We start from the raw sequence: 26,329 nt of genomic DNA, 5'->3' as shown, positions 1-26,329 counted from the left end.
ATTCCAGACTAATGGTTGTCCAATCTCTTCTTGAAAACCTCCAATGATTGAGTACCCACAACTTCTGGATACAAGAGTTTCCACTGGTTAAATGTTCTCACTGATAGGAAATTTCTTTGATCAGCTTCCATGTTATTTCTTGTCCTACCCTCAGGGGCTTTAGAGAACAGATCAATTCCCTCTTCTCCGTGACAGCCCATCAAATATTGGGAGACTACTATCTTATCAACCCCAGTCCTGCTCTTTGTTAGACTACTTCCTGCAACTGTTTATCATACAGTCCCCTAATCATTGTTGTTGCTGTTCTCTGCACTCTTTCTAGAGCAGGGGTGTCAAACTGCCAGACCGTGGGCCGGACACGTCACATGGAAGCCGCACCCACCCCATTGCCGGCAATGGCAAAACTGGCCCGATACATTGCGCAACGTCACGTGACATCGTGGGTTTGACATGCCTGTTCTAGAGCCTTAACATCTTTTTTGTATAAATTGATTTTAAATATTTTGTTTTGTTAGCCACAAAACACACCCTTAAAAAACATTGTATCTTTTTCTTTTCCACCCAGTTTCATTTCTTTAACACTTTCAACTTTAAACAAGGATTTAAGAATACAGCCCAATTGTTCAACTGATGGGTCCCTGAAATGGGTCCCTGACACAGCCAAGGAACTGAATTATTTATTTATTTAATAAATTATTTATGGGTGGGCTTCCTTAAAATATGTGCCATTACTCTGAATGGCAAGAAAAATCAGTTAAGAAGTTGAGTCAGAATTTTCATGAGTTAAAAATATCAACAGCAATCATTGAATGTAGGCATTATGTCATGAATATAACTGTCACATATAAATTGAGGTTTTTGATAGAAAGCTCTCTTTTGTCTGCTCTGCTGTATTTCAGTGACCCAGATAAAGGGAACCTCTTCACCTGATTATTATTTGTTGCTGAAAAAAATTGCCAACATTGGGATGGACAACAGAAAAAACTATTTCATCATGAATATAACAAAATATATGATAAACTCACCATTTTAATGAATGTAACACATCTTAGGAGTATTGCATATGTATAAAATGTCTTCCAAAATTATATGTCAGCCCAAATCTTCTTAATAAAGGAAGTTATAATTTCCAGATAATGTTTGACACAGTTATTACTAAAGAAGTACAGAATATACTGCAAACTAAAAAATTCTAGAAAGTTAACCCAAACAAATTTCTATTGTTTAGGCTACAGAGCAGTTAAAGTTCAGCTCTGTCTGTATGGTGCTGATACAGTGTAAGGTTTAGTAAGTAAATAAAAGATACACATTTCTAATATAAGAGAGGAATAATAGCACATTATTAGCACTACCAACCCAATTTATGTTCCACTTCATTAATTCTTATGGCTCTTATCAGCAAATTACCATAATGTGTTTTGCAAGGAGATCAGTCACAATACTGAACAGCAAGTGCCAATAGACATCATATTCACTGATTCAAAGATTTGGTGTTGAACAATATTGGTCTGAAAGTAGAGTTTTGTTGTAGGAATTTGTTGTTGCTGCTGCTGTTTTTGCAAAACCCATTTGGCATAACACATAAAGCAAATGAGATCACACTAAACTGCTGGAAATTTATGTACAACAATAAGCAATTAAGAAGCAGGAAGCTGAATGGTATTACTAGTTAGTGCCAGTTCATACAATTTGACATACAGTTTATCAACTTTGTATAAAATCCCAATGGTCTGAAATTACAAGTACTGTAAAAGATACACACATTTAAGTTAGTTTCACACAGGTACATGTTCTGTATGATTAAAAGCTTGGAGACTAAAACGTATAAACAACAGTTGCAGGAATTGGGTATGGCTAGTCTAGAGAAAAGAAGACTAGGGGTGAATGATAGCAGTGTTCCAATATTTGAGGTGCTGTCACACAGAAGAGGGGGTCAACTTATTTTCCAAACCATCAGAAAGCAAGGCAAGAAACAATGGATGGAAACTAATCAAGGAGAAAAGCAACAAGGAATTAAGGAGAAACTTCCTAGCAGTGAGAACAATTAATCAGTGGAACAGCTTGCCATCAGAAGTTGTAAGTGCTTCCTCACTGGAGGTTTTTAAGAAGAGACTGGACAGCCACTTGTCTGAAATTTTATAGTGTGCCCTGACTGAGGAGATTGGTCCAAGGTAAGGTCCCTTCCAGCTCTATTCTGATTGTATTAGAGAGAAAATGCGTCTCTGCTGTGGTTCTACTAGAACAGTGGTTCTCAACCTTCCTAATGCTGCGACCCTTTAATACAGTTCCTCATGTTGTGGTGACCCCCAACCATAAAATTATTTTCGTTGCTACTTCATAACTGTAATTTTGCTACTGTTTTGAATTGTAATGTAAATATCTGATATGCAGGGTGTATTTTCATTGTTACGAAATGAACATAATTAAAGCATAGTGATTAATCACAAAAACAATATAGCAATGCTCACTGGAGAAGCGTACTTTTCCTTGTTCAAAAATGTTGGGAGGGAGGGAAGGCGAAGGAAGGAAGGAAGGAAGGAAGGAAGGAAGGAAGGAAGGAAGGAAGGAAGGAAGGAAGGAAGGAAGGAAGGAAGGAAGGAAGGAAGGAAGGAAGGAAGGAAGGTAAGAGAGAGAGAGAGATTGAAGGGGAAGGGATGGAGATGGAAGGAAGGAAGGAAGATTGAAGGGGAAAGGAAGGAGATGGAGAAGGAAGGAGATTGAAGAAGGAAGGAAGGAAGGAAGGAAGGAAGGAAGGAAGGAAGGAAGGAAGGAATGATCTTTGGAGAGTCATGTTTTCCCAGATGGTGATGAACTGCAACTCCCAGCATTCCCCACTCTTCCACAGTGCTTTTTAGGGCTGCTGGGGATGGTAGTCTGGAGCCCCCCATCCTCATCCCAGCACCTCTTGCCCTCTCCCAGCCGCCCTCTGGGACCTGCCCATCCCTCCAGCCTCCTGAGCGCCATCACAGCCACGGGATTGTGGGAGCCCCTTTCCACGCCGCATAGCCCTTCACTGCCATGACCCTTCCCCGACTCATCACACACGAAAGGGGCGCGGCCGGAGCACCGGCTCCCGCTCGGAAGGGGCCACTTCTCCCCTCCCGGCCTGTTCGGCTGGCCTCCGATGCACATGCGAGCTTTGCCCTCTTGCCCGCCACCTGGCTGCTTCTGAAGCCCGGAGCCTGGCAAGCCAGAGGGCCGAGGCGGCCTCCAACGGTGAGGGAGGCGGGCCGGACGATGCGGAGAAAGCTCCGGCGCGGCGCAGAGGGCGGCCAGGGGCGGAGCACGGCCTGGCAACCAGGAGGCTTGGGGACCGGCTCGGCGCCACAGCTCAGCTTAGCCAGCAGCGGCGGCAGCGGCAGAGCAGCCCAGCGGCAGTGCCAGCAGCGGCCCAGACTCGGCCAGCTCAGCCACCCACGCAGCTGAGCCAGTCCAGGGCAGTGTCGGGGGGGTGTGTCAAACCCCTGGGCTTGCCATGAGCCGGGAGACGGGGAGGACGCAGCCAGCAGCCAGCCAACGTCCGCAGGGCCCCATGAGCACCGCCCGACTCCCAACAGTCAGCTGGGAGTTGGGTCGACGTCCGGACGTCGTTGGGAAACCAGCGGGGCCGCTACACACCACCCAGCTCCCTACAGCCTGGTGAGAGTCAGCCCGGCATGCACATATCAGCTGGGAGCTGCCCAGCCTCCGCGTGTAGGCCCAGCTCCTGGGAATCAGCTGGGAGTTGGCCCGGTTCCCGGCCAGCAGCTGGGAGTCAGCATTGCCGCCACGGGATGGCACTGAGGCGGCAGGAGCAGGCGCTGTCGGAGAAGGGCGCCCTGGAGGCAGAGGAGCCAGCAGAGGAGGAGGAGGGTAGTGGCGGCAGATAGAGGAGCGGTGTCTCAGTTCCTAAGACCATCGGAAATATGTGTTTTCCCATGGTCTTAGGCGACCCCTGTGAAAGCATCGTTCGACCCCCAAAAGGGTTGCGACCCACAGGTTGAGAACCGCTGTACTAGAACCTTTCAGCACTGACCCTAGTATTCCTTCTGGACATAGCTTTTGGAACTATAGTTGTACAACTGATCCAGACCTTCTTTAGTGACTGGTTCAAAACTATAATGTTTGCGGGACTCGTGTTCATTTTTACAGCTGTTAATATATACAACACTCCTGACATTTTGCTTAATGTATAAATGAAACTGTAAAAAATCATCTAGGCATTGTTACCATTATGTGCATAATACACAGCACTATTTACTCTCATCTGCTGCCATGTATTATGGTAACAAACTCCACATCACTATCTGAAGGCCTTAAAAAATTAGCTGCTGTGTGAAAATAGATACAGAAATTCAGACCAAGCTTAAGTATTGGTCAGGCCACATATCCTGAAATGGAAAAGCAACCTTTTTTGAATGGGATACTATTCTTATCTTATGAGAATTACATTAGCAGTTTACAATATTTACAGACATGGCTTTGAACCTACATGTTCACATTGCAGCTGCAGAGAGTGTGTTTAGCCTTAGCTAATACCATCTCAGCTAAATGAAATGTTCTCTAACAAAACAAAGGCCAGAATATTCTGTGGAGAAAATTATTCTTAATTTTACACATTCATAAAGGAGGGGCCTAAGTACTAATATGGAATTTATTGAGGCTACAAAGAAATTTCAAGATAAATAAAACACAAAAGAAGCAAGTCACCTAAGAGCAAATTCCTCACCCAATGCTAAACAAAAGATTAACATTTTGTACCATATGGATGACATATTCTTCCTCACAAGATCAGTCTTCCACAGAATCTACAAGCCATAGGTGCTTATTGCAATGAAGTAAAAGTAAAATTAGCAAGAATAATGGGGGGCATTTACAAAAGTAAAGTGCTAATGGCCTCCATAAACAGCAATCAGATGAAACAAATTCAGAACTTTAAATACTTAAGAATTTTCTTTCAAACTCCTAATGCTTGGAAGGAACAAATCAGTCATTTCATCACATGCACAAAAAAACCTCTATTACTATAATTAGATTTGCCAACCATCATAGAAATAATTATATCTCTGTTGCACTTACATTATGTTAGTGTTGAGTGATACTGCATAAATCTCTGCCTAAAGAGAAATAAGTTTTGCAAGTAATTCAATCTACATTTTAAGAACAATGTTTCGTGTCTCTTCGCCGCCACATATCAAATACAACTCTCAGACCTCTATCAATAATAGTATGCTGTTGACTGAAATATTGATGAACATGATTGATCTGGAAGAGATATGTGATTTATTTAATTCTCATTGATAACTTTGATTCCTGACAAGAAAAAGCAGCTTCAGGTTTGGCCTATTGGCTCAACCTTTGAAAACACTGGGGCCTGAAAAAACTATATCAGAAATTAAACAGATTGTCCTGAATTTAGATTTGCAGATGGATTTCAGTAAAATATCTCACTATTGTAATAGTAACCTTTAAAATAGACTTTTTCTGTTCTTACATAACATCTTCTCTATTCATCACAGATGAATTTATACATTGGAGGCAAAGCTCAGACATCCTTTGGCCTCCATGCACATTCACATAAGAACATAAAATCACTAGAACAAGTCCAATCAGTTCTTTTTAAGGAATTAATTTTTGATCCCACATTAATCCCAAACTCTAGTCTTCAGGTGGAGGTTGGAATGGCTTCACTTAAAAGCTATGTGAGAAAGCACTTATTAGTTATTGGCACAAACTAATTTTTAACCCAAGCAACCTGTTTTGACACTTCAAGACAAATTCCAGTTCTTCTTGGAAGAATTCACTTTGTACCATCTTCACCTATTCTGGGTTCTCCTCTAATGCACTAATTCCACTGGGATTTGACCAGGCCAGAACACCTTTCAAGCAATGTGCCAGAGAAATCTCAGACTCCATCCTACATTATCCCAATGACAAAAAAAAAAAAAGCATTGAAGCTGTTTAATTTCTGCCCACTAGTTCCAAAAGCACCAGAAGGTCACTCATATTGGCCTATTGTAATGCCCTATCATCAATTCTTCTAGAAGGCAGACTTCACCACACATTCAAAGAACCTCTGACCTTTTAGTGAGGAGGGAATTCAAACACTGAGTCATATGATACTGCACTGCTCCTGTTCGACAGAGCTTGAAGCATCTCCTTGGGCCATATCCATTGCCTCAGTCATAACATGATCCCCTTTTAGTCACTCAGAAGAGGTTTCTGATAAGGTGCCACGTTTTGCATGCAGCCTATGACTGAACATAAATAACTGATGCAACTGAGGTGAATTCAAGTATTATCTTATGATAGCATAATGCAGCATGGTCTTCCTCCCTTCTTTTTAGCATATTATATATTTCACTGTGTTTTCCTTTATTATGTTAATAACATTAATGTAAATTAACTATTTCTTAGAAATATGAGAATTACTATTAGGACTAGTTCAGTAATATTTTAAGTAAAATAAAAATTCAAAGATTTTAATATCCTACAGATAGTCTTCAACTTAAAACCACAATTGGGACTGGAAATCCATTTTTCATGGCAGTTGTTAAGGAAATCAGTGATTGTTAGCAAATAGCACTGTCATTAAACAAATTCATTTTTTCAAAAGAATTGCAAAAAAAAAAACACCAAAACCCACACACACCAGAAACTGACAAAATAATTAAAATAGTCACAATTATGGTCATATGACCATGGGATGCTGAAATCAGACATAAAGGCAAGCTGGTTGCCAAATGCCTGAAATGTGGTCACATGATTGCACATTTCACAACAGAGGCGCTTTTGAAGCCATAAAATAATAATTGTATTTTTTGTTATGTAGGTCTTTGAAACAAATTTAAAATCAAGGGCTTTTTTTATGTGCCCTAACAAAAAACTGATGTTAATATGCAGAAAGAATAATAAAAAGACAAGGGAGCAGAAAAATGTAATACTTTTAAGTATTTTTACACTAAGAAAGTAAACTCTCTTGACTAGACTCACTAATTCAAATTGCAACAAATAAAGAGAACAGTAAACCTATATTATCTGCTCTAAGTTTAAGGTATCAGAATAAAGTCTTGCAAGAATAAGGGGCATGTAACAGGTGAATGTTTACATTTATATATCATTGTTCCTTAAAAATAATTTTCATGTGATATGTATTGGGGCAGGCAGGTGTGTGGGGAGGGGGTGTCAAATGCTGAAGTTAACATCTGGAAATCTGCAAAATGGACTGAACCAGTGAAACTATTTGCTTTTTTTAATTATGATATCATTACTTCAGAGCTTACATTATCATTTTCATCTCTTTTCATCCTCAATATTTTTTCAGATATCAGTATGGGGAACATTCAGAAAACCTAGTAGCAGAACTTACCACCCTCTTAAGCAGATTAATATGTATGCCTTTGCTTTTGACCAATCAAGTACTATTTCTAAAAAGGTCTCTGGATTTTTTTTAACAGTTAAGCAACAAAATAAAATTGGACTACAAATTGCGATCATGGGATTGTGTGATACTGCAACTGGTGTAAGTGCAAGCCAGTTGCCAAATGCCTGGATCATAATCACATGACCACAGGGGTTCTGGGATAGCTGGAACATTGAGGACTAACTGTAAGTGCCAACATAACTTTGAATGGTTGCTGAATGAGTAGTCATTAACTGTCGACTACCTGTATGTTGCAACTATGTTGTTGTTGTTAATTGCGAAGTCGTGTCCAACCCATCGCGACCCCATGGACAATGTTCCTCCAGGTCTTCCTGTCCTCTACCATCTTCTGGAGTCCATTTAAGTTCACACCTACTGCTTCAGTGACTCCATCCAGCCATCTCATTCTCTGTCGTCCCCTTCGTCTATTGCCCTCAATCTTTCCCAGCATTAGGCCCTTCTCCAGTGAGTCCTTCCTTCTCATTAGGTGGCCAAAGTATTTGAGTTTCAACTTCAGGATCTGGCCTTCTAAAGACCAGTCGGGGTTGCAACTATAGCAGATAGGTAATTTTTATTGTTGTCTATGAACAGTGGGTGTGCATATACACACATATACCTGATTAATATATTATTAAAAAGAGGAAAGGGAAAGGATAAAATTTTGAAGATATCGAAGAAATGGAGTCTTATTGGCCAATATTTGCTGCCTCACTTTTATGAAAGCAAGACAAACTTTGACTAAATTATAAGTAATAGTGGTCTTATGAAGGTAAAAGGTTGGGGATTGTTTTATGAGGAGCTAAATTAATACCTTATTCAGGTTCAAATATAGATTACAGTACAGTACAATATATGTTGCATGCGACAAAATTATTCATGGAAGAGATTTTTTTGATCATTTACCATCAATGACCGCAAAAAGGAACGTGTAAATAATCAACTCTACCATTCTAAAATGTCAAATTAGTATATTAAAATACATATAGTAACATCTGTAATGAAAACAGCCATGAATCTAGAGCAGGTTTTTTCCCCAAACTTGGCAACTTTAAGATGTCTGGGTGTCAACTCCCAGAATTCTTCAGCCAGCATCTTAAAGTTGCCAAGTTTGAAAAAAACTGGTCTAGAGAAATGGAGCAAATAATGATGTGATCACACATGCTGTAACTTTTTACTTGCAACCAACACTTGGATAATGTTTTTGTGATAATGTTACTATATATTTGTCATAATTTTGTACTGCAAATACAACACTTGATATTCACGCACTAGTATAAAGGCATTATTTTGAAAATGCACGTATTAGCTTATAGTAGAGTTTAAGCATGTTAGTTTTCCAGACAGGAGTCTATTTCTTTTTCCTCAGTATGACTGACATCTCTTCAGCAGAGCTGCCTTTAGCTGATTTGGTAGAAACCCATGGTTAGCACTTGGATTAGACAGCACATGGGAATCCCAAGGCTTTGGAATAGACTAAAAGGTGAAAAAAATTCTTTAAGAAGGCAATCACAAACCACTCCCATATCATGCCAAGAAAGCATCAGAGAGAAATCCAAGAAGTCACCAGGAAACAAATCTGACATGAAGACATTTCTTTTATGGGTGACCATTCAACTGATTCCAGGCTACAATAAAACATTTCTGATATAACAAAAAGCCACTCACCAATCCAGTTTGCACTTACTCTCCATACAGATATATAAATATTTTTAACGTATCAGTTAAAGTATTGTTTTAACACCTTTCCATTTTTCCAGTAAAATGCAAAAGAAAGCTCTAAAAGTCAAATCCTTAACAAATAGATATATTATAGTGATAGAAGACGATATTTGTAGCTTAGGGTTGAACTGTGGGGTCCTTAATGTTCTCTGAGCTTGGTGGGTTTTGCACAACATTTCATTACCAAACTAGGTGACATCATCAGTGCAAGAAGGGAGTGGATATTTCTCACTAGTGGCTTGCTCTGTCAATGTCAGCTGCCACCTCACGCTTGTGCATCGCAACCATTCCGTATCAGCTGCCATGAACTCAGGGGGGGCTGGATGGGAGGGAGGATGCTTCGGGAAAATGAAACTTCACTGTATCTCTCCAAGATGGACTTCTTCAAGGACAGCCAACTGGGAAGGGAATGTATACCAAACCTATACCTGAAGTGACCGTTCTGAAAACATCTGGTTTGACTGAAGGGAGAGAAAAGTTAAACTTGGGGATTTGATCGCACAATTCTCAGTTCTGGCTATGCTTTAACGTAATTTACATAATAAACCTAGACCCTTGGAGTTAAGAATTATTCTTATTTAGAAGGTCAAGTTGAGGCAGGTCTGACAGTCAGTATTGGTCAGAGTGATTTTGGTTGTTCCTTGATTAGACTATTGTGCTTGTCTGAGTTACCAAATCACTGATGTAATATATGCAATATGGTACTTGACACAAATCAACCTTTTGCAACTAGTGGTTTTATGCAACTTAAGCTATTGGTATATTTCACTCGAAAATACTCCCATTCATAAAGATGAAAGAGACATTGTAGATTATATTGGGGCAGCCCCATAATTTTTCTATATAATTTTCACATCTTGTTTTGCATAATTCTGTAACTTTCAAACAGAACTTTATTAATTATATTCCATCTTCCCTTCAGGAATTCAAACCAGTGTAAAAAGCACTCATTCTTTATTTTCCCATTCAATAACAATAAAAGAATACATGTAAGGTAGTTGAGCTAAGAAAGTCACACTAGAGTTCTTTCCTGCACAGTATAAATTTAAAGGTCAAACCTTTTGTTTCTAAAGTGTATGAAAAAACCAAAATGTTCAAAAGGTTTCTCAAAATGAAATAATAAATATGCATAGTTTAAATGTGGCTAATTTTGTCCACAGTAATAATATGGTATAAAAGTTTCATTTTTTAATATTCTTAGATTATTTCAATATTCAAATATGCTTGATATTATGATTTGAATTTTTTGTGCCCCAACACTTGAAAAAGGTTTTCTAGTTCCAATGTTTATTTTTTCCCCTATTTCACAGATGGCCAATCTAGGGTGCTCAGGCTAAGAAAGCAAACCACTAGTATATGTTGTGTCACTTCACTAACACAATCTCGTATCTTTTTTTTTAATGTATTTACCTGTATATATACATACATTGGTTAAAGACCAAAATACAGTTTATCCACATATCCATATCTTGATATAAATGTTGCAAATCTGCAATCTTATGAATGACATTATATACCACTTCAAAGTTCTTTACAGCCCTTTCTAAGCAGTTTACAGAGTCAGCATATTGCCCCCAACAATCTGGCTAAGTCAACCTTGAGCCATTCAAAATCGAATTCCTGAAGTGAGCAGTGAGTTAGCCTGCAGTAATGCATTCTAACCACTGTGTCACCACGGATCTTTCTCTTACCCATAATCATCATTTAAGTTCAAGTAAAACATTGTAAATATTGTACTCCTTCTAATTGGACAGGTAAATTAAATAAATATCCACATATTGCAATGTTTGATGCTAATGACATTACAAAATAGCACAATAAAAGAATATTGCAGCTATATATCAGTTTTTAAAAAATTATGCTTTAAAATAGGTAGCTTACAGTTCTTCTTGAAATCTACCATTTCTCTTCTGCTTTACACAACTTTGAATTCAACCCACATTATGTAGTCTGTAGTATGTTACTGCTCCTATTATATATAATTTCAGTTGATCAACTGCACCTTATTTTCTATTCATTCCGTTAAGTGTCTCTTGGAAAAATGACTGCCTTCAATTTCAGTGCTTCTCATCTTCTATTTTAACAATAAAGTTTTCCTATAAACTAGAATATAATAAGATCAGTCATGTTCTTAAATCCAGTTAGAAAACAGGAACAAAACTGCTGATCTCCTCATATTTATTTGAAAAAAGAAATCTGCAGTAGACCTTGATCACTAAAATCCAAACAGTAAAAGAATTATATTCTAAGTATTTTTATAAAAAGTTTTATTATGCATTTAAGATGCTAATCTTTTTTTTAAAAAATCAGTATTTTTAAAGAAATCAGCAAAATATTTTTTTAAAAAACCCTGAAGCATAGGCTTTTTTTAAAAAAAAATTGTTTATGTCTTCGGAAAGAACATTCCGTATAATGAAAAACATGACCAAATTTTTCACAGTACATCACTATAAAACCCTGTAATTGACTTCTGGGGTTGGTTTACTCTATGTCTATTTTTGTCTACATAGAAAACAGAAATGATGTGGTAAAAGACCAAAATGCAGGTCTCATTGCAGGATAAGGCTCCATCCTGATTAACAAAGTAATATCATGTTTTCTCTGGGAAACATGCCCGTTTTGTAAAGGAGAATTCAGTACACATGAACCATCATTACAAAACACACATCCACATGCATAGAGACATAAAAGTCCAAAGATCTGATCTATAAAGTCAAGCTCTCAAATTTTGATGAGTGATCCTTTGCTTTAACTGGACAAGGATGGATCTGCTAAACTTTTAGACTCAATGGAATGTAATTTCATCCATAACTTTTATTATATATTGAACAAATAGATGAATTTCAGTTTTTCAAGATACAGTATATAAGAACATTAAGCCACCATTCATTATTACTTATTCAGTTCAACCTGAAATGTCTTAGCATTTAAATATAATTTATCTACAATTTACTAAAAAAAAATGCAATGTGCTACCTAAAGGGACAAGAAAATCAGATTAGCAGAACATAAATCTCTTCCCTTATAGCCAAAACAATGATCTGCCATGATAAGGATCATGGGACTACCATTCCCCAGTAGGAAGAGGGGGAAAAGTGGGAGTAAGGAATAAAACAATATTTTATAAGAACGGTCTACTCTTCCTTAAAATATTTTTCCAGGCTTTGAAGATCTCAGGATATGCAGTAAAATGATCTTAAAGATAAAATCTATCTTTCTTTCTTTTCTCTTCATTCATTCATTCACTCATTATGTGTGGACTGGAGATATTTTAATTAAAAAAAATTAAAATGTGCATTTGAGAGCTTATTTTTTTTCAAGTAGGTTTGAAAACCTCATAACTAAAAATCAATAAAATTAATCCATCAATTTGCTATTTAAGTTCATCAGTGAAACCTGAGGGATTTCCAGAAGCTGCTAATAGGGGAAAAGCTTCAATTCATTCTTCAACACAGAATTATATATTCTGTTTTTCATGCACACATCTCCAAAAGATTTTAGCTTTCCATTCTTTAATAGCTTTCTTACTTGACCATTATATATTATTCAGCCAAATGGCAGACTGAACCTGTTTAAATAGACTTATGTATATATGAAGGGGGAAATGCTACTCCAGTAACAATAGACTTACAGATAGAATTTGGAATCTAAGATGAAAAGAAGACATTTTATCCACGGGTGCTTAGCAAACAAATTTCAGCAAGTCAAGACAATTTCCACCAGGGGAACAAAGCTATAGGAACTAAATCTATTTTGTTTAGCTTTGCTATGCAAGGAGTAAGGAGCTCAGCTTTGGCTTTGGTTTTTAGATATTTTACAGTACTGAACACTTCAGTAGAATACTTTAGGCCAGCTTAGGTTTTTCATGTCCCATCAGCGAATAGACTGAAAAGACTGTAAGCCACCATCAGATGCATGTTTTCCAGGCTTATATGAGACATACTTGCATGACCTATTCTGCTATCAAGGATCACTTAACAACATTATATAGGGCTCAACATTCTACTTTGCCCATTGAATCCCTACGCATGGAGTCATCTTCCATTAACTAACATAAGTAAGCTTGCTTTTAATTAAATATTTATTTTTTAAAAAAATCAATCATTTAATAGAATACTACCAAGTTTTAAAACTTCTGAAAAAAGCAGTCATACACTATCATGCACAACAAAAAAATCCCAAAGAATGCATAAAGTTAACATCTACCAAATGATCTCTTTGTCATAGATGAGATTTTTGAGTCTCCTCATAATTAGCATAAATCCAGGAAAGAAAGAGTGATTTCTGTACACATTCTTTTTGACAAATAATGGACAAAAAGGAGAAAAACATAGGATGAATGGATGTCATAATGGACAGGGCAAAGTTTGTTTCAAGTGAAGCTTGGCTCTCAGAAACTTCTTCGATACATCCATACAGTTTTCTTATTAAGAGAACCAAACAAACCAGCTAAAAGAAAGCTGGTTATAAGATTAATATTTAATATTATGCTACAGAGTCAAAACGCAAATGTTTTAGAAAGAACAGTTCAGTGTTTTACATTAACAGAGTTTGAACATTAAAGCTGTAGATTTTTATAAACTATAAAAACGGAAGCACCTTTTACTTACGCATGAATCTGTCTGCCTACAGTATCTATCATCCATCTATGTGTTAATTCTAGCCTACATACAGCAATTTATATTGTAAGAAAATTGAAAGAGATATTTTTGAATTTGCATTGCTAAAATTGTCTGTTTTTGAATGACTACTAAAAATGACCAACACCAGAATAATGTGATGAAGGGAAGAGGTTCCCTTCACCGTGCTTGGTTTTATAATTTCTGGAAGTGTCTCTGATAGAAGACAGTGACCTTTGGGCAGATAACAACAATGTATTTTGGCAAATGAGCTCAGTGCATAAGTTAGCTAACAAATTAGCTTTCAGAAACCACTAACAGTAGCTTGCAGAGTCACAGCTGTTGATCTCAGTTGAAATGCATTGTTTGCAGAAGATTTCTAAGCAGTTTTCAAAGATGTGTCTTACGTAGAGCAGTAGCCTGGAAAAACATACAATGCAGAAGTAGATGTGTGACTACCTTTATAAAATGCCAATGGTTTATTACATTAAAATAAAGTGACATACATCATATAACACAACAGTATATTGTCTGCTGTGCAAAGGCTAGGAGAAACAGAAGGCTCCTGGTAAATTCAAATTAGAATTAGGCTTTTAACAGAATATCAAATTAGAATTAGGCTTTTAACAGAATATATTATAATAGGGTAACAAAGAAGAAAAGTACTACCACAGGACTTGGAGCAACAAGGAAATATGAGGAATATGAGCACTTTTTCATAAGCTTGTGGAACTTAAGGAGGGAACAATTTTCCTTCCTAATTCTCAGAACATGTAGGGCAAATTAAGAAAACACATTCTTATTATTTATATAAGTTTATATCATTTTCTCATGCTATGGTAAATTTAAAAATGCTCTGGATCATAGGCAAAATGTTTAGCGCAATGTGAAATTTAGTGGTTCTCAATATGGACTCAAACCAATTGTGGTGGACATAACTCCATTTGATGCCAATCATTTCAAAGAGATTGGGGCAAATTTACAGATGTGCACATAAAGTATATGAATATTAGCAGGAAGAAAACCAGTTGTGTTTTAAAAGTTCTAGTTATTTCGTAGACATATATTTAACCCTGCACAAAGAAAGTTAGCCTAAATTATTTTCGTAGAAGAGCAATCAAATGTAAGTACCAATACCTTTTATTCTATAACTGCATGAATTCCCCCAATGCAATTCACATTCACACAACTCTATGGAATGCAACAAAATAATCACTGAATGAAATTCAACTCACAACCATACTTAGCTCTGTACATGAAACAAAATTAATACCAATATTCCCAGGTATAAAGAAAACCTTAGCAGAATTAAGAAAACAAACCAATGCATTTATATATACAACCATACAGAATATCATCTTCCACAAATGCTAAGAAAACAAGACTTGTAAACAGAAGTCAATGCCTAAATTCTGTAATCTGAAATGAGGATGGGGCACTCTAACTACCAGCCTTTTCTCTCCCTGCCCACAAGCCCAAACCCTCAGTGATTCTTTGTAATTTGTCTGAAGTAGTTCCAAATTAGGTATTCTCCACAGCTCTTTCATCAATATATGTTTAACTTGTAGAGATGCCACAAATTTTTACAAGTGTTTCATTTTTCAAACGTCTGGTATCATTTTTCTTGAAACTGAGCTATAAACAATACTGCCGCACAGCTACAGCAAATCCACTCAAAACAAAATTGAGTACCACAAAGTAACAAAGTGATATTTAGCCAGTTTAATAAGTAAAAGATCACATAAATCAGCAAAGAAACAACAAATGTCACAAAATACTATACATGGAAAGACAACTGTAAAAAAACAAAAGAAAACTGAGGTTGTCAGAAATAAACATATGCTATTCAGTGTCAAAACTGAAAAATATTAAAAATATAATTTTTATTCTTAATCTAATAGAAAAAGATTATGTTTTAGACTCAACTACTGAATTTGCTTTATTTCAAAATTGCTCCTCAGACTTTTTTAAATTTGATTCAGATTATGGTAGAAGAGTTAGTTCAGGCCTGAGTATGGGAACTGTGAATACATCTTACACTCATGTTATAGCAGCTTAACAATTTGTTTCCAGGTATTTAAAAACAAGAGTTACTGGGCTGATGGTTCCTTTAAAGTCTTCAGGCTGGGCACCATTTCTTATCCCTCTTTGAACCTGAAAATAATAATACTCCATGTCTATCTATGTGAATGTGTGTGTGTGTGTGTGTGTGTGTATGCTCATATGAGTGTGTGTGTGTGTGTTTACACATGCAAGCACATGCACACGCACACACTTGAGAAGGGGGTTGGACTAGAAAACCTCCAAGGTTCTTTCCAACTATGTTATTCTGAACCTTTCTGAATATATATATATACGTGTGTGTGTATGTGTGTGTGAATAGAGTACATTTTATTAAAATGCTACAACTGTATCACTTTATCTTCTCTTGTTTCCTCACTCTATACGAGGGAATTTTAACATGAGAAAAAATTAATGCTGCATTACAGATCCTTCAATATACATCACTGAACATCAACATTAATAATAAACATAGTTAAAACTGGTTTTTTCTCTGATGTCTTATGCACAAATTAGAAAACACAAGTGTTTTAGATGCAAGTCTAATGAAGAGATTGAAAGTTTGACATAGAGGAAATAAAAGTATTGCCAAATCACAGTCCCATGTATAAATTTTTGGCAACAGACGTGCAAATTAATAGTTATTTCATAAAGGAGAATATTTGTAGCTCGGGTTGAAAGGAGTGGTCCTTGATGCTCTCTGACCTTAGTTGTTTTTTTGCAGACGTTTCATTAGCACTGATGATGTTACCTAGTTTTAGTAATGAAACGTCTCCAAGAAAACAACCAAGCTCAGAAAGTATCAAGGACCTCTCTTTGAGCTTGTTGTTTTCTTGCAATGTTTCATTACCCAAACTAAGTAACATCATCAAAGCATTAATAATATTATCAAGTTTGGGTAAATGAAACGTCTTTGCAAGAAAACAACCAAACTCAGAGAGCACCAAGGGCCCCTCATTTCAATTCTGAGCTATAAATATTCTCCTTTATAAGCTCAGAGAGCACCAAAGAATATAATAATCATTTTGAGCTTTCTTCATCTTCTTAATAATGCATAAACTCATAGGATCATTCTATGACTACTGTGAGACGACATCCCAGGCAAGAGAACATCCCTGACTTCCTTCCCTAACAAGGAAGTTCCAAAGAGAATATGGACCTGGGATATTCTAGAAAGAGCTTTTGATCTAATGCATTTACATCCCCTGATGAATTCTGCATATAAAACCTCTAACACAATCATTGTAAGCTTATTTTTTAGTCTATGGCCCATTCTATTTGAATCCTGGGATTCCTCAGTCAGATCACCCTGAGTAAGAGCTTTGGACTGATAACAATAACTGCAATCCTACATACACATATTTGAGAATTAGTCTCATTACCCGTTCAGTATTTCAAAATATTCCATTTTTCATGCATCATCTCCAGCATTTGCTTAACTTCAGACTTTTTCAAAACAAACATTTTTCACTGAACAAAATGTATGTTCAACAATTTCAGTTTATTTATTGTCTCTCTGGGGACAGAAAGTCATTTTTTCAAAACCCGAAAAGAACAGATATCTCCAATTGGATGTTCATGATTGCCAAAACACTAAACAGCATCCCAAATTATATAAAAATTTCTTCAGAGTATTAGATAAGAGATCTGTACAGTACATTGGATCTGAATGAACAAAATGCTTTGAACACAAGGCCTATCAACAATTCTTTACCCCAAGAATCTTTTGACAAAACCATAAGGCAACTGTGGAGGGAAGTCTTGCAATCCTGTTTTAAAGAACTGCCAACAAGTGCTACATGAGCTCCCTTATTTTTCTTTCAAATCAGAAGGACCACACAGGTCTCTTAGATACACAAAGCAGTATCTCTTTATAAAAAGAACGTATATAGTCTGCAGCTAGTCATATTGAGGCTTAAAAATCATCCTATGTAACAAAGATATAGAAACAATGCCCAGTTGTTAAAATGTGCAACCAGTTCCTTTTAATATTTGAACTTAATAGATTTCAGTCCTAAATCTACCTACTTGCTAATGCACTGAAAGCATCTGGAACATGTATAAATGTGAAGTCAGGACAAATGTGCATTGCTTGATTACACTTTGCAAGACAAGAATTGACTATAAAATCCTTCACCAAAAATTATGAATAACAAATACTCAGCTATAATATTTCAACTTGAATCTCTATTGAACCTTTAAAAAATTAGTTTATGTTTTTCCCTAGTGCAAATACCGTGAGGTAATTTTACAATTGCAGTTTGAAATCTGCAATTGCAATTAGTAAAATAAATGAAAACTCGCTAGCAGCAGTGAAACTGGCATGCAACTTAAAAACTGTCATGAATATTGCCTAAAAATAAGCTTACAATGGCTATTTTAAAGGCTGTGTGTGGTCTTACCCATATATTCTGGCAAGATGCAGTTTCTCCAACCACAGCTAGAGTCATCCAAAAGCAGTGGCACTGGAGAGTCTCTGTCTCACCTGTCAAAGTTGAAGAACGCTGTTCAGCAGACCACCATGAGTCCATGGATAGGATCCACAGCTCTGAGCAGCTGCTCCTGATAAGGTTTCTTTAACTATAGAGGAAACCCTTTCATAAGAGAATCACACCTAATGTGTGTGTCCTAGCACCCGTGCAGTACATGATTGTGCAGAAAGAAAGGAGGAAAAAACCCTAGCCTGCTACAATAATTATCCTCTAGTTGGATATTTGCTAATTTATTAACTTATATCAAACAAACAGCATGAGACATGAAGATACTTCCTGCATCACTTATTAAAATAATTTGATTGTCCAGTAATATGTTAGAGACACAAGACTGATTAATTTTGAAGGGGTTTCTTCAAAATTAAGAATATTTCAAACTGATGAAAATAGTTGGGATGTGCATGAACTGTTTTTCCTTATAGCAAAATAAAATAAACTCAGAGTAAATAAACTCAAAATACTAAATACTTAAATTGAATAACTAGTTGTGATACTCCTGTCTCATGCCAGCTTCCACCATTGCGATGAATATTAAAAGTACAGCTTATTTTTTACATATGTGTGGCTGTTATCAAAAGAACAATTCAGTTCTCCAGCTATGAAAATTCCTATACTTTAATTACAGGCAGTAATCAATTTCACCATGCAAAAAGGCTCTCAGGAGATTACTTGCTTTTTCTTGGAATATATATTTTTAGAGTACTAACTAGCATAGTTTGGGTATTATTTTTCTTTGGTTTCGTCAGTAGCATGTTTGAAATAAATTTTATTAAGTGGTAGTGTAAGTAACATTGCATTGTGGGTACCAGTTTCCTGTTTTAACCTAGCCACATCCTCAACTGTTATGTGAGACACATTTCCCATATTTTGTGCAAAACACTTTTTTTCTTCAATGAAAACTGAGACTAAAGAAGCAAAAAGCGATAATGGCTTAAGTTTCTGAAGGTAACAGTTTGTTATATTTAAATAAAAGCTATGCTAACGTACTGCACAAATTCTAAAATACAGTGATATAGAATAAAATATTTCTTAAGAGCAACAGATAGGAAAAATAATTTTACTATTTTCTCTAATATAGCACATAACTTCTACATTTTAGAACTTATTCATTCCTATAGAGTTTATTTGAGGCAGAGATATTAATATAACTTTTGTGCCATTAGACTGATGGCACGAAAGGTGAGATGAGAAAATGGCTTGGCACAATTCAATGTGCAGAATCACATCTTCTTTAAAAGATAAAACTCTTCCCACTAGTATTAAACATTGCTATTAAAACCTTAATTGATTAAAAAACCAAAGTATCTATTGTAGTAGAAGTATATATATACAATCATTGTAATACTATGATTCTTTCTTCCTAACACCACACTGATTATTCTTATGATAGCCATTAAAATGGTTCTGTTCCCTTAGAATTTGTCAAATAAAGCAGAAGACAAGTTGGGGATTTTTTTTATTTTTACTCACTCAAAAGTTGTTGAGGAGCAATTTTAAAATTCCTAATCAAACTTAATAGGGCTTAGTTACTCTAAGACTTTCTCAAAAATTCCTGTTTTTCTTTTTAAACAGGTTGTGACAGATGATCAAGGATTACTCTGGGGAAGCCTGTATGTTTTGAACTACAGCTCCTAGCAGCTCTAAACAGCCATTGTTTAGATTTCTGGATACTATAGCTCAGCAATACTTTGATGGACAGTTTTCCTAAACCTGCTCTAGGACACGGTGTATTCTCTCTTTTCCAACTTTTATTCCAGTCTGATAAAAACAAAACTACTCTTCACAATTCTGGAGGACCCCAACTAGGCATCATCCAGAATTGTTAAGAGTAGTTTTGTTTTTATCAGATTCAAAAAGAAATATTATAATATCCTAAATAGGGGAAGAATGGGCTAGTTCTCCTTCCATATCAATACGTTCATTCATCATTTAAGCAAACTGTAGCCACTGCCTCCACACTAAATTTATAATCTCATTCTGTCTAACATATGAAGGTTGGAGACAGCTCAAGCAGACAATCAACCTATTTCCCATCATGGATTTTCTGAACAAGCAAAGATAAGCTTGAAAAAAGGGTTTTGTGATTATTTTTTCCATTGCTGGTTCAAAATTTAATATTGATGTTTTCCTTTTCTTTTCAGATCTATATTCTTGGAGATTTCCACCTCAGCAGATAGATCTCAAATTCTTCTGCATTACTTTAATCAGCTACAATTCCATCGTAAATTATATTCTGAAAACAGAAAAACAGATTAAGCATTCTCTTTTGTCCAACTGAAAACAATTTTGGTATCTGCAAAAAGAAGACATATTACCTTCTAATAGAAAGCAAAAGAAAACAATTTCAGAAGACAAAAGAATTATTGTTTAAATAAGCCCTTAATCTATTATAGGGAACATGTTTTAGACGTGACTAATCTTTAATTCCAAGTGGCTAATGTAATGTAGCAAGAAAGCCACTGTGATATTGTGCATAGACCAAAGAAACACAGGGTCAAATCCCCATTTAGCTATGATACTTGCCAAGTGATTCTGAACCATTCATTATCTCTCAGACTAATCTAATTCACACTGTTGCAGAATTTTTTTTTAAAAAAAGGGAACTTCTGGGGAAGCCTTTCTTTATTTCTTGTAGGTTACAAGCATCATTAAATGAAGGCAAAATGGGAAAAGATTATTAATATATTAGCACTAGTATACATCCTATAAATTTCTAGATTAACTCTTCTTAAATTAAAAATGTTATTATTCCATACTGAAGAATAAATCATAACAAAATAGAGCACTCCCAGAAAATTTTTCCAACAATATTTATTGGCATGCGTGGAACATCTTCAAATTTGTATACTATGTAGTAAAACAGATTGTGGAGCTCTTAAATGTTATCATTTCTTTAGGCAGCTACATATATGAAAAACTGCTTCACTGGCAAAGGAAAAAGTGTATTTGCTTTTTAATGGGAGCCTAGCACTGCTGATTATATTGAAGCTATTTTAAAATTGTAACTTCAAGTTCTGACAAAAACATGTTGATGCAAAATATTGAAATACTATAATTATACATGTTATGTTTGAGCGTAGTTTGCTAAATAAATTAAGGGAAAGCAGAGTGACTTGAAGACAGGTTACAGAACAAAGTTATGCTTTACAATATTACACCTTTCAAATAATGCAATAATTGACTTTATATTTGATAGATTCAAATGTAAAAGAGCAATGTCTGGAAGTTGGTGAAAACCCATCTAATAGTCGTGTCGTTATGTTATTTATTGTGGTGAAAATCATCTATATGCTACCGATGCAAGAAATTCTGTTTAAATCTATTATAAAAATAAATGTCTACAGTACAAATAAACCTTCTAAAATATATGCTTTATACTGTGCACTCTTCCTAAATACTTGTGTATACTCACTTTTAACTATTTCATACAAGTAAAGACTATAGGTTTCCTAAATATATTTTGGATATTTTGTGATTCAAGAGCTTATATAAATATAAACATCACCTTATTTGTGATTTTATAACAAAATAAAACTGATTACTCTGATTATGTTTGTGCTTTTTTAATATCAGATGACAAATTTCTATTACTATAAGTTGGACCAAAGTTTTTCCCTATTCATTGCCAAAGACATCTTTTGGCCAATTCAACCCAGAAAACTGAATATTTATTTTTAGATGAAGAAAAAGATATAAGCAAGAAAACCTGCTTTTTCCAGGCTTCCCAATGAATTGCAACACCAGATTCTAAATAGCCACGCTGTAACCTACTAAAGAGATTGCTGTTAATGTTTTCTTCATCATTTTCCTCACAAATTGTGGAAAATCATGGTTACCACAATTTCTTTCAAATCCACCTTGATATAGATCTTTTTCAAACAAAAGGGATCATTGTCTATCTCTCACCCATTTCTCTAGTTACAAGTTTAGAGAATACAGATCACAAGTTATATTTAAAGACACATGAGAAGTTTTCTTTTCTTTTTAAACATTGTGTTTTCTTATGATAGTTACTGGTATGGTGAGAATTCTAAAGAAATCCAATACAACAAATAAATGCAAAACAAAACAGCACAAGATAGTAAAAAATGTTTCTTATAGTCAGATTCAGAAATACAAAAAAATATACCCAAAATATTTCAAATAAAGTTAAGGAAAATATTTAAGAAATATATTGTGAGAGTGTTGCAAGAACTCAGATTCCTGTAACATCAAGATATAAAAGGAAATCTAAGTTAGACTTTTTTAGTCAAAAAGTAAGTACGATTTCTAGAGTTTTGTCCCAAATTTGGGATTTTAAAGATTTTTTTAAAAAAAAATTATTTACCAATTATTTCAGCAAAGAAAATTATATGCACGTGTAAACTGATGCTTATGAATTAAATTAGATCATTAACACAGTAATCCTATAGACTTACCTGAGACTCTCCTATAGAACTGAGAGGAGTACTTCTGTGTAGACTCAGAATCCTATGTACATCTATTAGGTCTTATTTCAAATATTCATTCATGCATAGGAATGTAACAAATTAAAATCTAAAATCCAAAATTGCTATTATAGTAAAATTTACAAAATTCCCTCACATGTGACATAATTAATTGGCATAGTTTTATATCTTTGTTTCTTTAGCACATTCTTTAATATACAGGAATATTAAAGTTATGGAATTCATAAATAGATGTAAGATATAAAAATCCAATCAGACATTTTTCAAAAATTAATTGTTTTCATTATTTTTTCTTTTAAACTTACTTTCTCCTTTTTATTTATTATGTCCCCACATCCCTTATGCATTATAGCCCTACATAAAATCTTTTCCTGCCAGTTTTATTCTCTTGTCTACTTGGATTTCAACAGAAGGCAAAAGGTAATGTTCTATGCATCTCAGTAATTAAAAATGAAAATACTATTTTTTATATATTTTGCAAGCTATTGTCCTCAGTTAAATTACTAAAGATATTAGTATTGAGAGCCAATGGGTCTATGACCATATTAACAAGATTACCCACAGAAACACAGGAATAGTGCCAGGGATTAGGCAGTTTCTGAAAGATGTTTTCAATTTTCTCCAAAACACAAATAAGCAAATAATGCTAACACACAATGTCTGTGCACAATATTCTTTACTCTACACAGCATGTTGCAATTTATTCTGAGGCCTAAATTACAGACAGAATACCAGCTTCATTTTAACTATGTGCATTAATACAGTTAAAGCTTTTGATAGATAATTGTATTTTAACACACTTTAAAAGACCATATAAATTTATATGACAAACTGCCTAAGCAATGCCTATGAATCAGATTTATGTTTCAACGCAAATAAAGCATCTCCCATTGGCCTTTGAAATCTGCTTATACTGAAATCTCTTCTTCAACATTCAGTAAGTAATATTTTGTTTTTAATAGAACACATTAAATATATAATTGTTTCACATTAGTTACCAGAAAGATATCAGAATACAACATAGTGTGTCCTCTTTCTAAAATATGCAAGTAAGTCACACTGTAAAGATGATAGGTTTTCTAGGAAACAGAAAAGGCTGCATATAATTGCATTTAATGTTCATTACAGAAAGCTGCCAGCTAACTTTAGGAGAATGTAACAGACAGACATGATTTCAGGAATCCCCAGACTAACACTTCAATGACAGCCAATTACAGCCCCAAAAACACAGCCCAGTAGGCAGTCTGCTAGGAGAACTTGAGGTAAGGTAAAGTTTCTCACAATGAGTTACAGATTCACAAGCTCGGGAAGACAAGGAGAAAAAGAAAAACAGAAGGAATCCAGCTATCCAGCAAATGTGAAGCAGACCCCAAGATCGAGATACAATCCAAATATGTAAATTATTGTAAATCATCACTGTTGTTCAGAATTTCACACAGACATTTGTGCCAATTCTGGTTTATTTCTCCACAGACACAATAAGGAAGCAGAAGAGGTTGGGGGGGGGAGGGAGAGAAAGAAGAAGCAGGCAGGGAAACAGTATAAATGAAGTTCTGCTGTCCATATGCTTCAACGGCACAGGAATTGAAGCTCTTTCAGCAATTTGTATTCTCTCCAAATCCTCATGAGTCACAAAAATTAAAAAGCTAGATCCTTCTGGATTCCAGAAAGGGCCTTACCACGGGCCTTTTGTCAAACTTTAAAAGGAGGAGGAAAGGAAAAGCCACAGTGCTGGGCAGTCCCACTTTACTTGGCTTCTATGATGTCACAAACCACATGATTCTGTCTCTCCAGTAACAGGGCTTGCAAAAAAAAGGAGTTTTAAAAGCTTTTGCTTTTTTGGATTGTGTAAATGCTTCATTCGCCTCACAAACAACCACAGAACCACAAGTGCGGTGCAAACTTTCTCCAAGAGGACACAGCAAGAAGCCTTTGGTTTTTAAATGGTTAATCTCAACAGGTCACCAACAGCCACGAAGACCATCAGAGTCAGTAAGTGCTCTCAAACCACATTCTGTTTCAGTAGTTCTAGACCTGTCAAATAGTTGTTCATTTTCTTTTTCTGATGTTTCCTTACTTTTTTGCATATTACAATGCAGCATGTTTGCTTTTTTTACTGTAGTCAGAATGGAAATACATCTAGATTCTATATGCACCAGACATACTGCAAAACCTAATGGATCTTCGCTATGATTTCTGATTTCAGTATAAGGCTTCAAAGATTCTTTGCACCAGAAGAAACACACCCGCAGGAGGGGAGAGCAATGGCATCGAACAGTCTTTTTAGCTCAGTGACACCTTGTCAGCAAAACTTCTTCTGGGGTAAGTCTTTGAGTTTTCAAACATTATGAAATATTGCTGATTTTCAAAAATAGTTTGCTATGTGTGTGTGTTTAAACTTTTTAATCCAAATGAACTTGGTTTGAGTACAAACAGTGACAGTGTTCTTTTAATTTGAATATTAACTGAATTTGACACATTGTACTATAGACACCTGAGCGGCCAGATTTTATCTTTCTTGTATAATCATAAGCAGACACTGAAACCACTGCGTGGTTGTAAGATCAGTGTTCAAAGTATGATGCTGTCAATATTGAGCATAGTGCATGAAAGAGTAGAGAATAAGATGCCCACTATTTCAGAGGTTTACCATGACTAAGCAGTAAAGTTACTGCAGCAGGCAAACAGGACTCACTTAATATTTCCCAATATCTGATGATATTGTTAAAGGCAAAACCAATCCTTATATAATTTTTCAGTAAATCACAGACATTGGCAAGCTGAATCCACAATTAAAATTTAATTACAATCAAGTGTCCTGTAGCAGCTAATTGGCATGTCGAAAGTGTATGATATAATTGAGGATCTCATGCATTTGTTTTTGTTCACTGCATAAAATGCTGTTTCGCATCCACTGAAAGTTACAGAGAGTCTGTTATGCAGTTCTAAACAAATATGTCCACAAGCTAAGAAAATCACTGGCAACAAAATGATAGAGCACTAAAGCAGAGCAAAGATGCCGATCGGAAAGATTCTACAATTGTAATAATGCATTTTAGGAAACTTTGTATAAATATCTGTTAAAACTTCCACTTAAAAATATGAGATAAAAAGTTAATTAAGATCTCACTCCACCTATTTCAAAGTCTGTCTGTACGTGAGGAAAATTCTTAAGTCACAAAACAGCATCTCTGAAACTTCTTTGATCCTTCCCATTTCTGATATTTTTGAATTTGTCAGTACATTTATTAATACCATATGAAATAAAAGATTGCCTATTTTAAGAATGCATAACATGTCTGAATAGCTTCACTGATCTCTGTAGTATTTGCTATACAGCTTAGTTTCAAAAGATGTAGTAAAGAGCTGCCTAAGGCCAAAGTCTGTTCATAGTCCTTGGAGCAGTAGAGGGAGAGATTGTTTTCCTTTTTGCTTTGAAAATACTGCAAAAGTATCTAAACAATATCAACTTCTAGAAAGGGAACAAAATCAAAACACTTACAATATTTTCTTAATGCTGTCCATCTTGGCTGAAAGTTACGTTAGGGCTGAAAGTGAGTGATTTTCCTTTTCCTTCTAAGGAAAAAA

The 26,329-nt window shown here is 35.5% G+C and overlaps 2 protein-coding genes across 17 annotated transcripts in view; one reads left to right on the top strand and one right to left on the bottom strand.

Annotated features, from left to right (window-relative positions):
- SUPT3H (SPT3 homolog, SAGA and STAGA complex component) overlaps positions 1 to 26,329 on the bottom strand; it is a 304,630-nt gene that overhangs the window by 238,278 nt on the left and 40,023 nt on the right. The window contains exon 3 of one of the 7 annotated variants that reach the window (XM_039326207.1): positions 14,060 to 14,160. The exons of the other annotated variants lie outside the window; for them this stretch is intronic. The gene's annotated coding sequence lies outside the window, so the exon portion shown is untranslated. The remainder of the gene's footprint in view (positions 1 to 14,059; positions 14,161 to 26,329) is intronic. 7 annotated transcript variants of the gene reach the window in all.
- The window catches only part of RUNX2 (RUNX family transcription factor 2), a 268,350-nt gene continuing 264,645 nt past the window's right edge, over positions 22,625 to 26,329 (top strand). For 8 of the 10 annotated variants that reach the window (XR_005554635.1, XR_005554636.1, XM_039326198.1 and 5 more), the window contains exon 1: positions 22,625 to 25,063. Coding sequence is in view for 8 of the 10 variants with exons in the window: in XM_039326198.1 (XP_039182132.1) it covers positions 24,931 to 25,063 (133 nt within the window). In the remaining 2 variants the exon portion in view is untranslated. The remainder of the gene's footprint in view (positions 25,064 to 26,329) is intronic. The other 2 variants (XM_039326192.1, XM_039326191.1) reach the window with 2 other exon arrangements.

This window comes from Crotalus tigris, unplaced genomic scaffold (genome assembly GCF_016545835.1).
Source record: "Crotalus tigris isolate CLP2741 ecotype Arizona unplaced genomic scaffold, ASM1654583v1 scf7180000024340.7048381, whole genome shotgun sequence".
Lineage (NCBI taxonomy): Eukaryota > Metazoa > Chordata > Lepidosauria > Squamata > Viperidae > Crotalus > Crotalus tigris.
The sequence above is the reverse complement of the archived record's forward strand: the minus strand, read 5'-3'. Positions and strand labels throughout refer to the sequence as shown.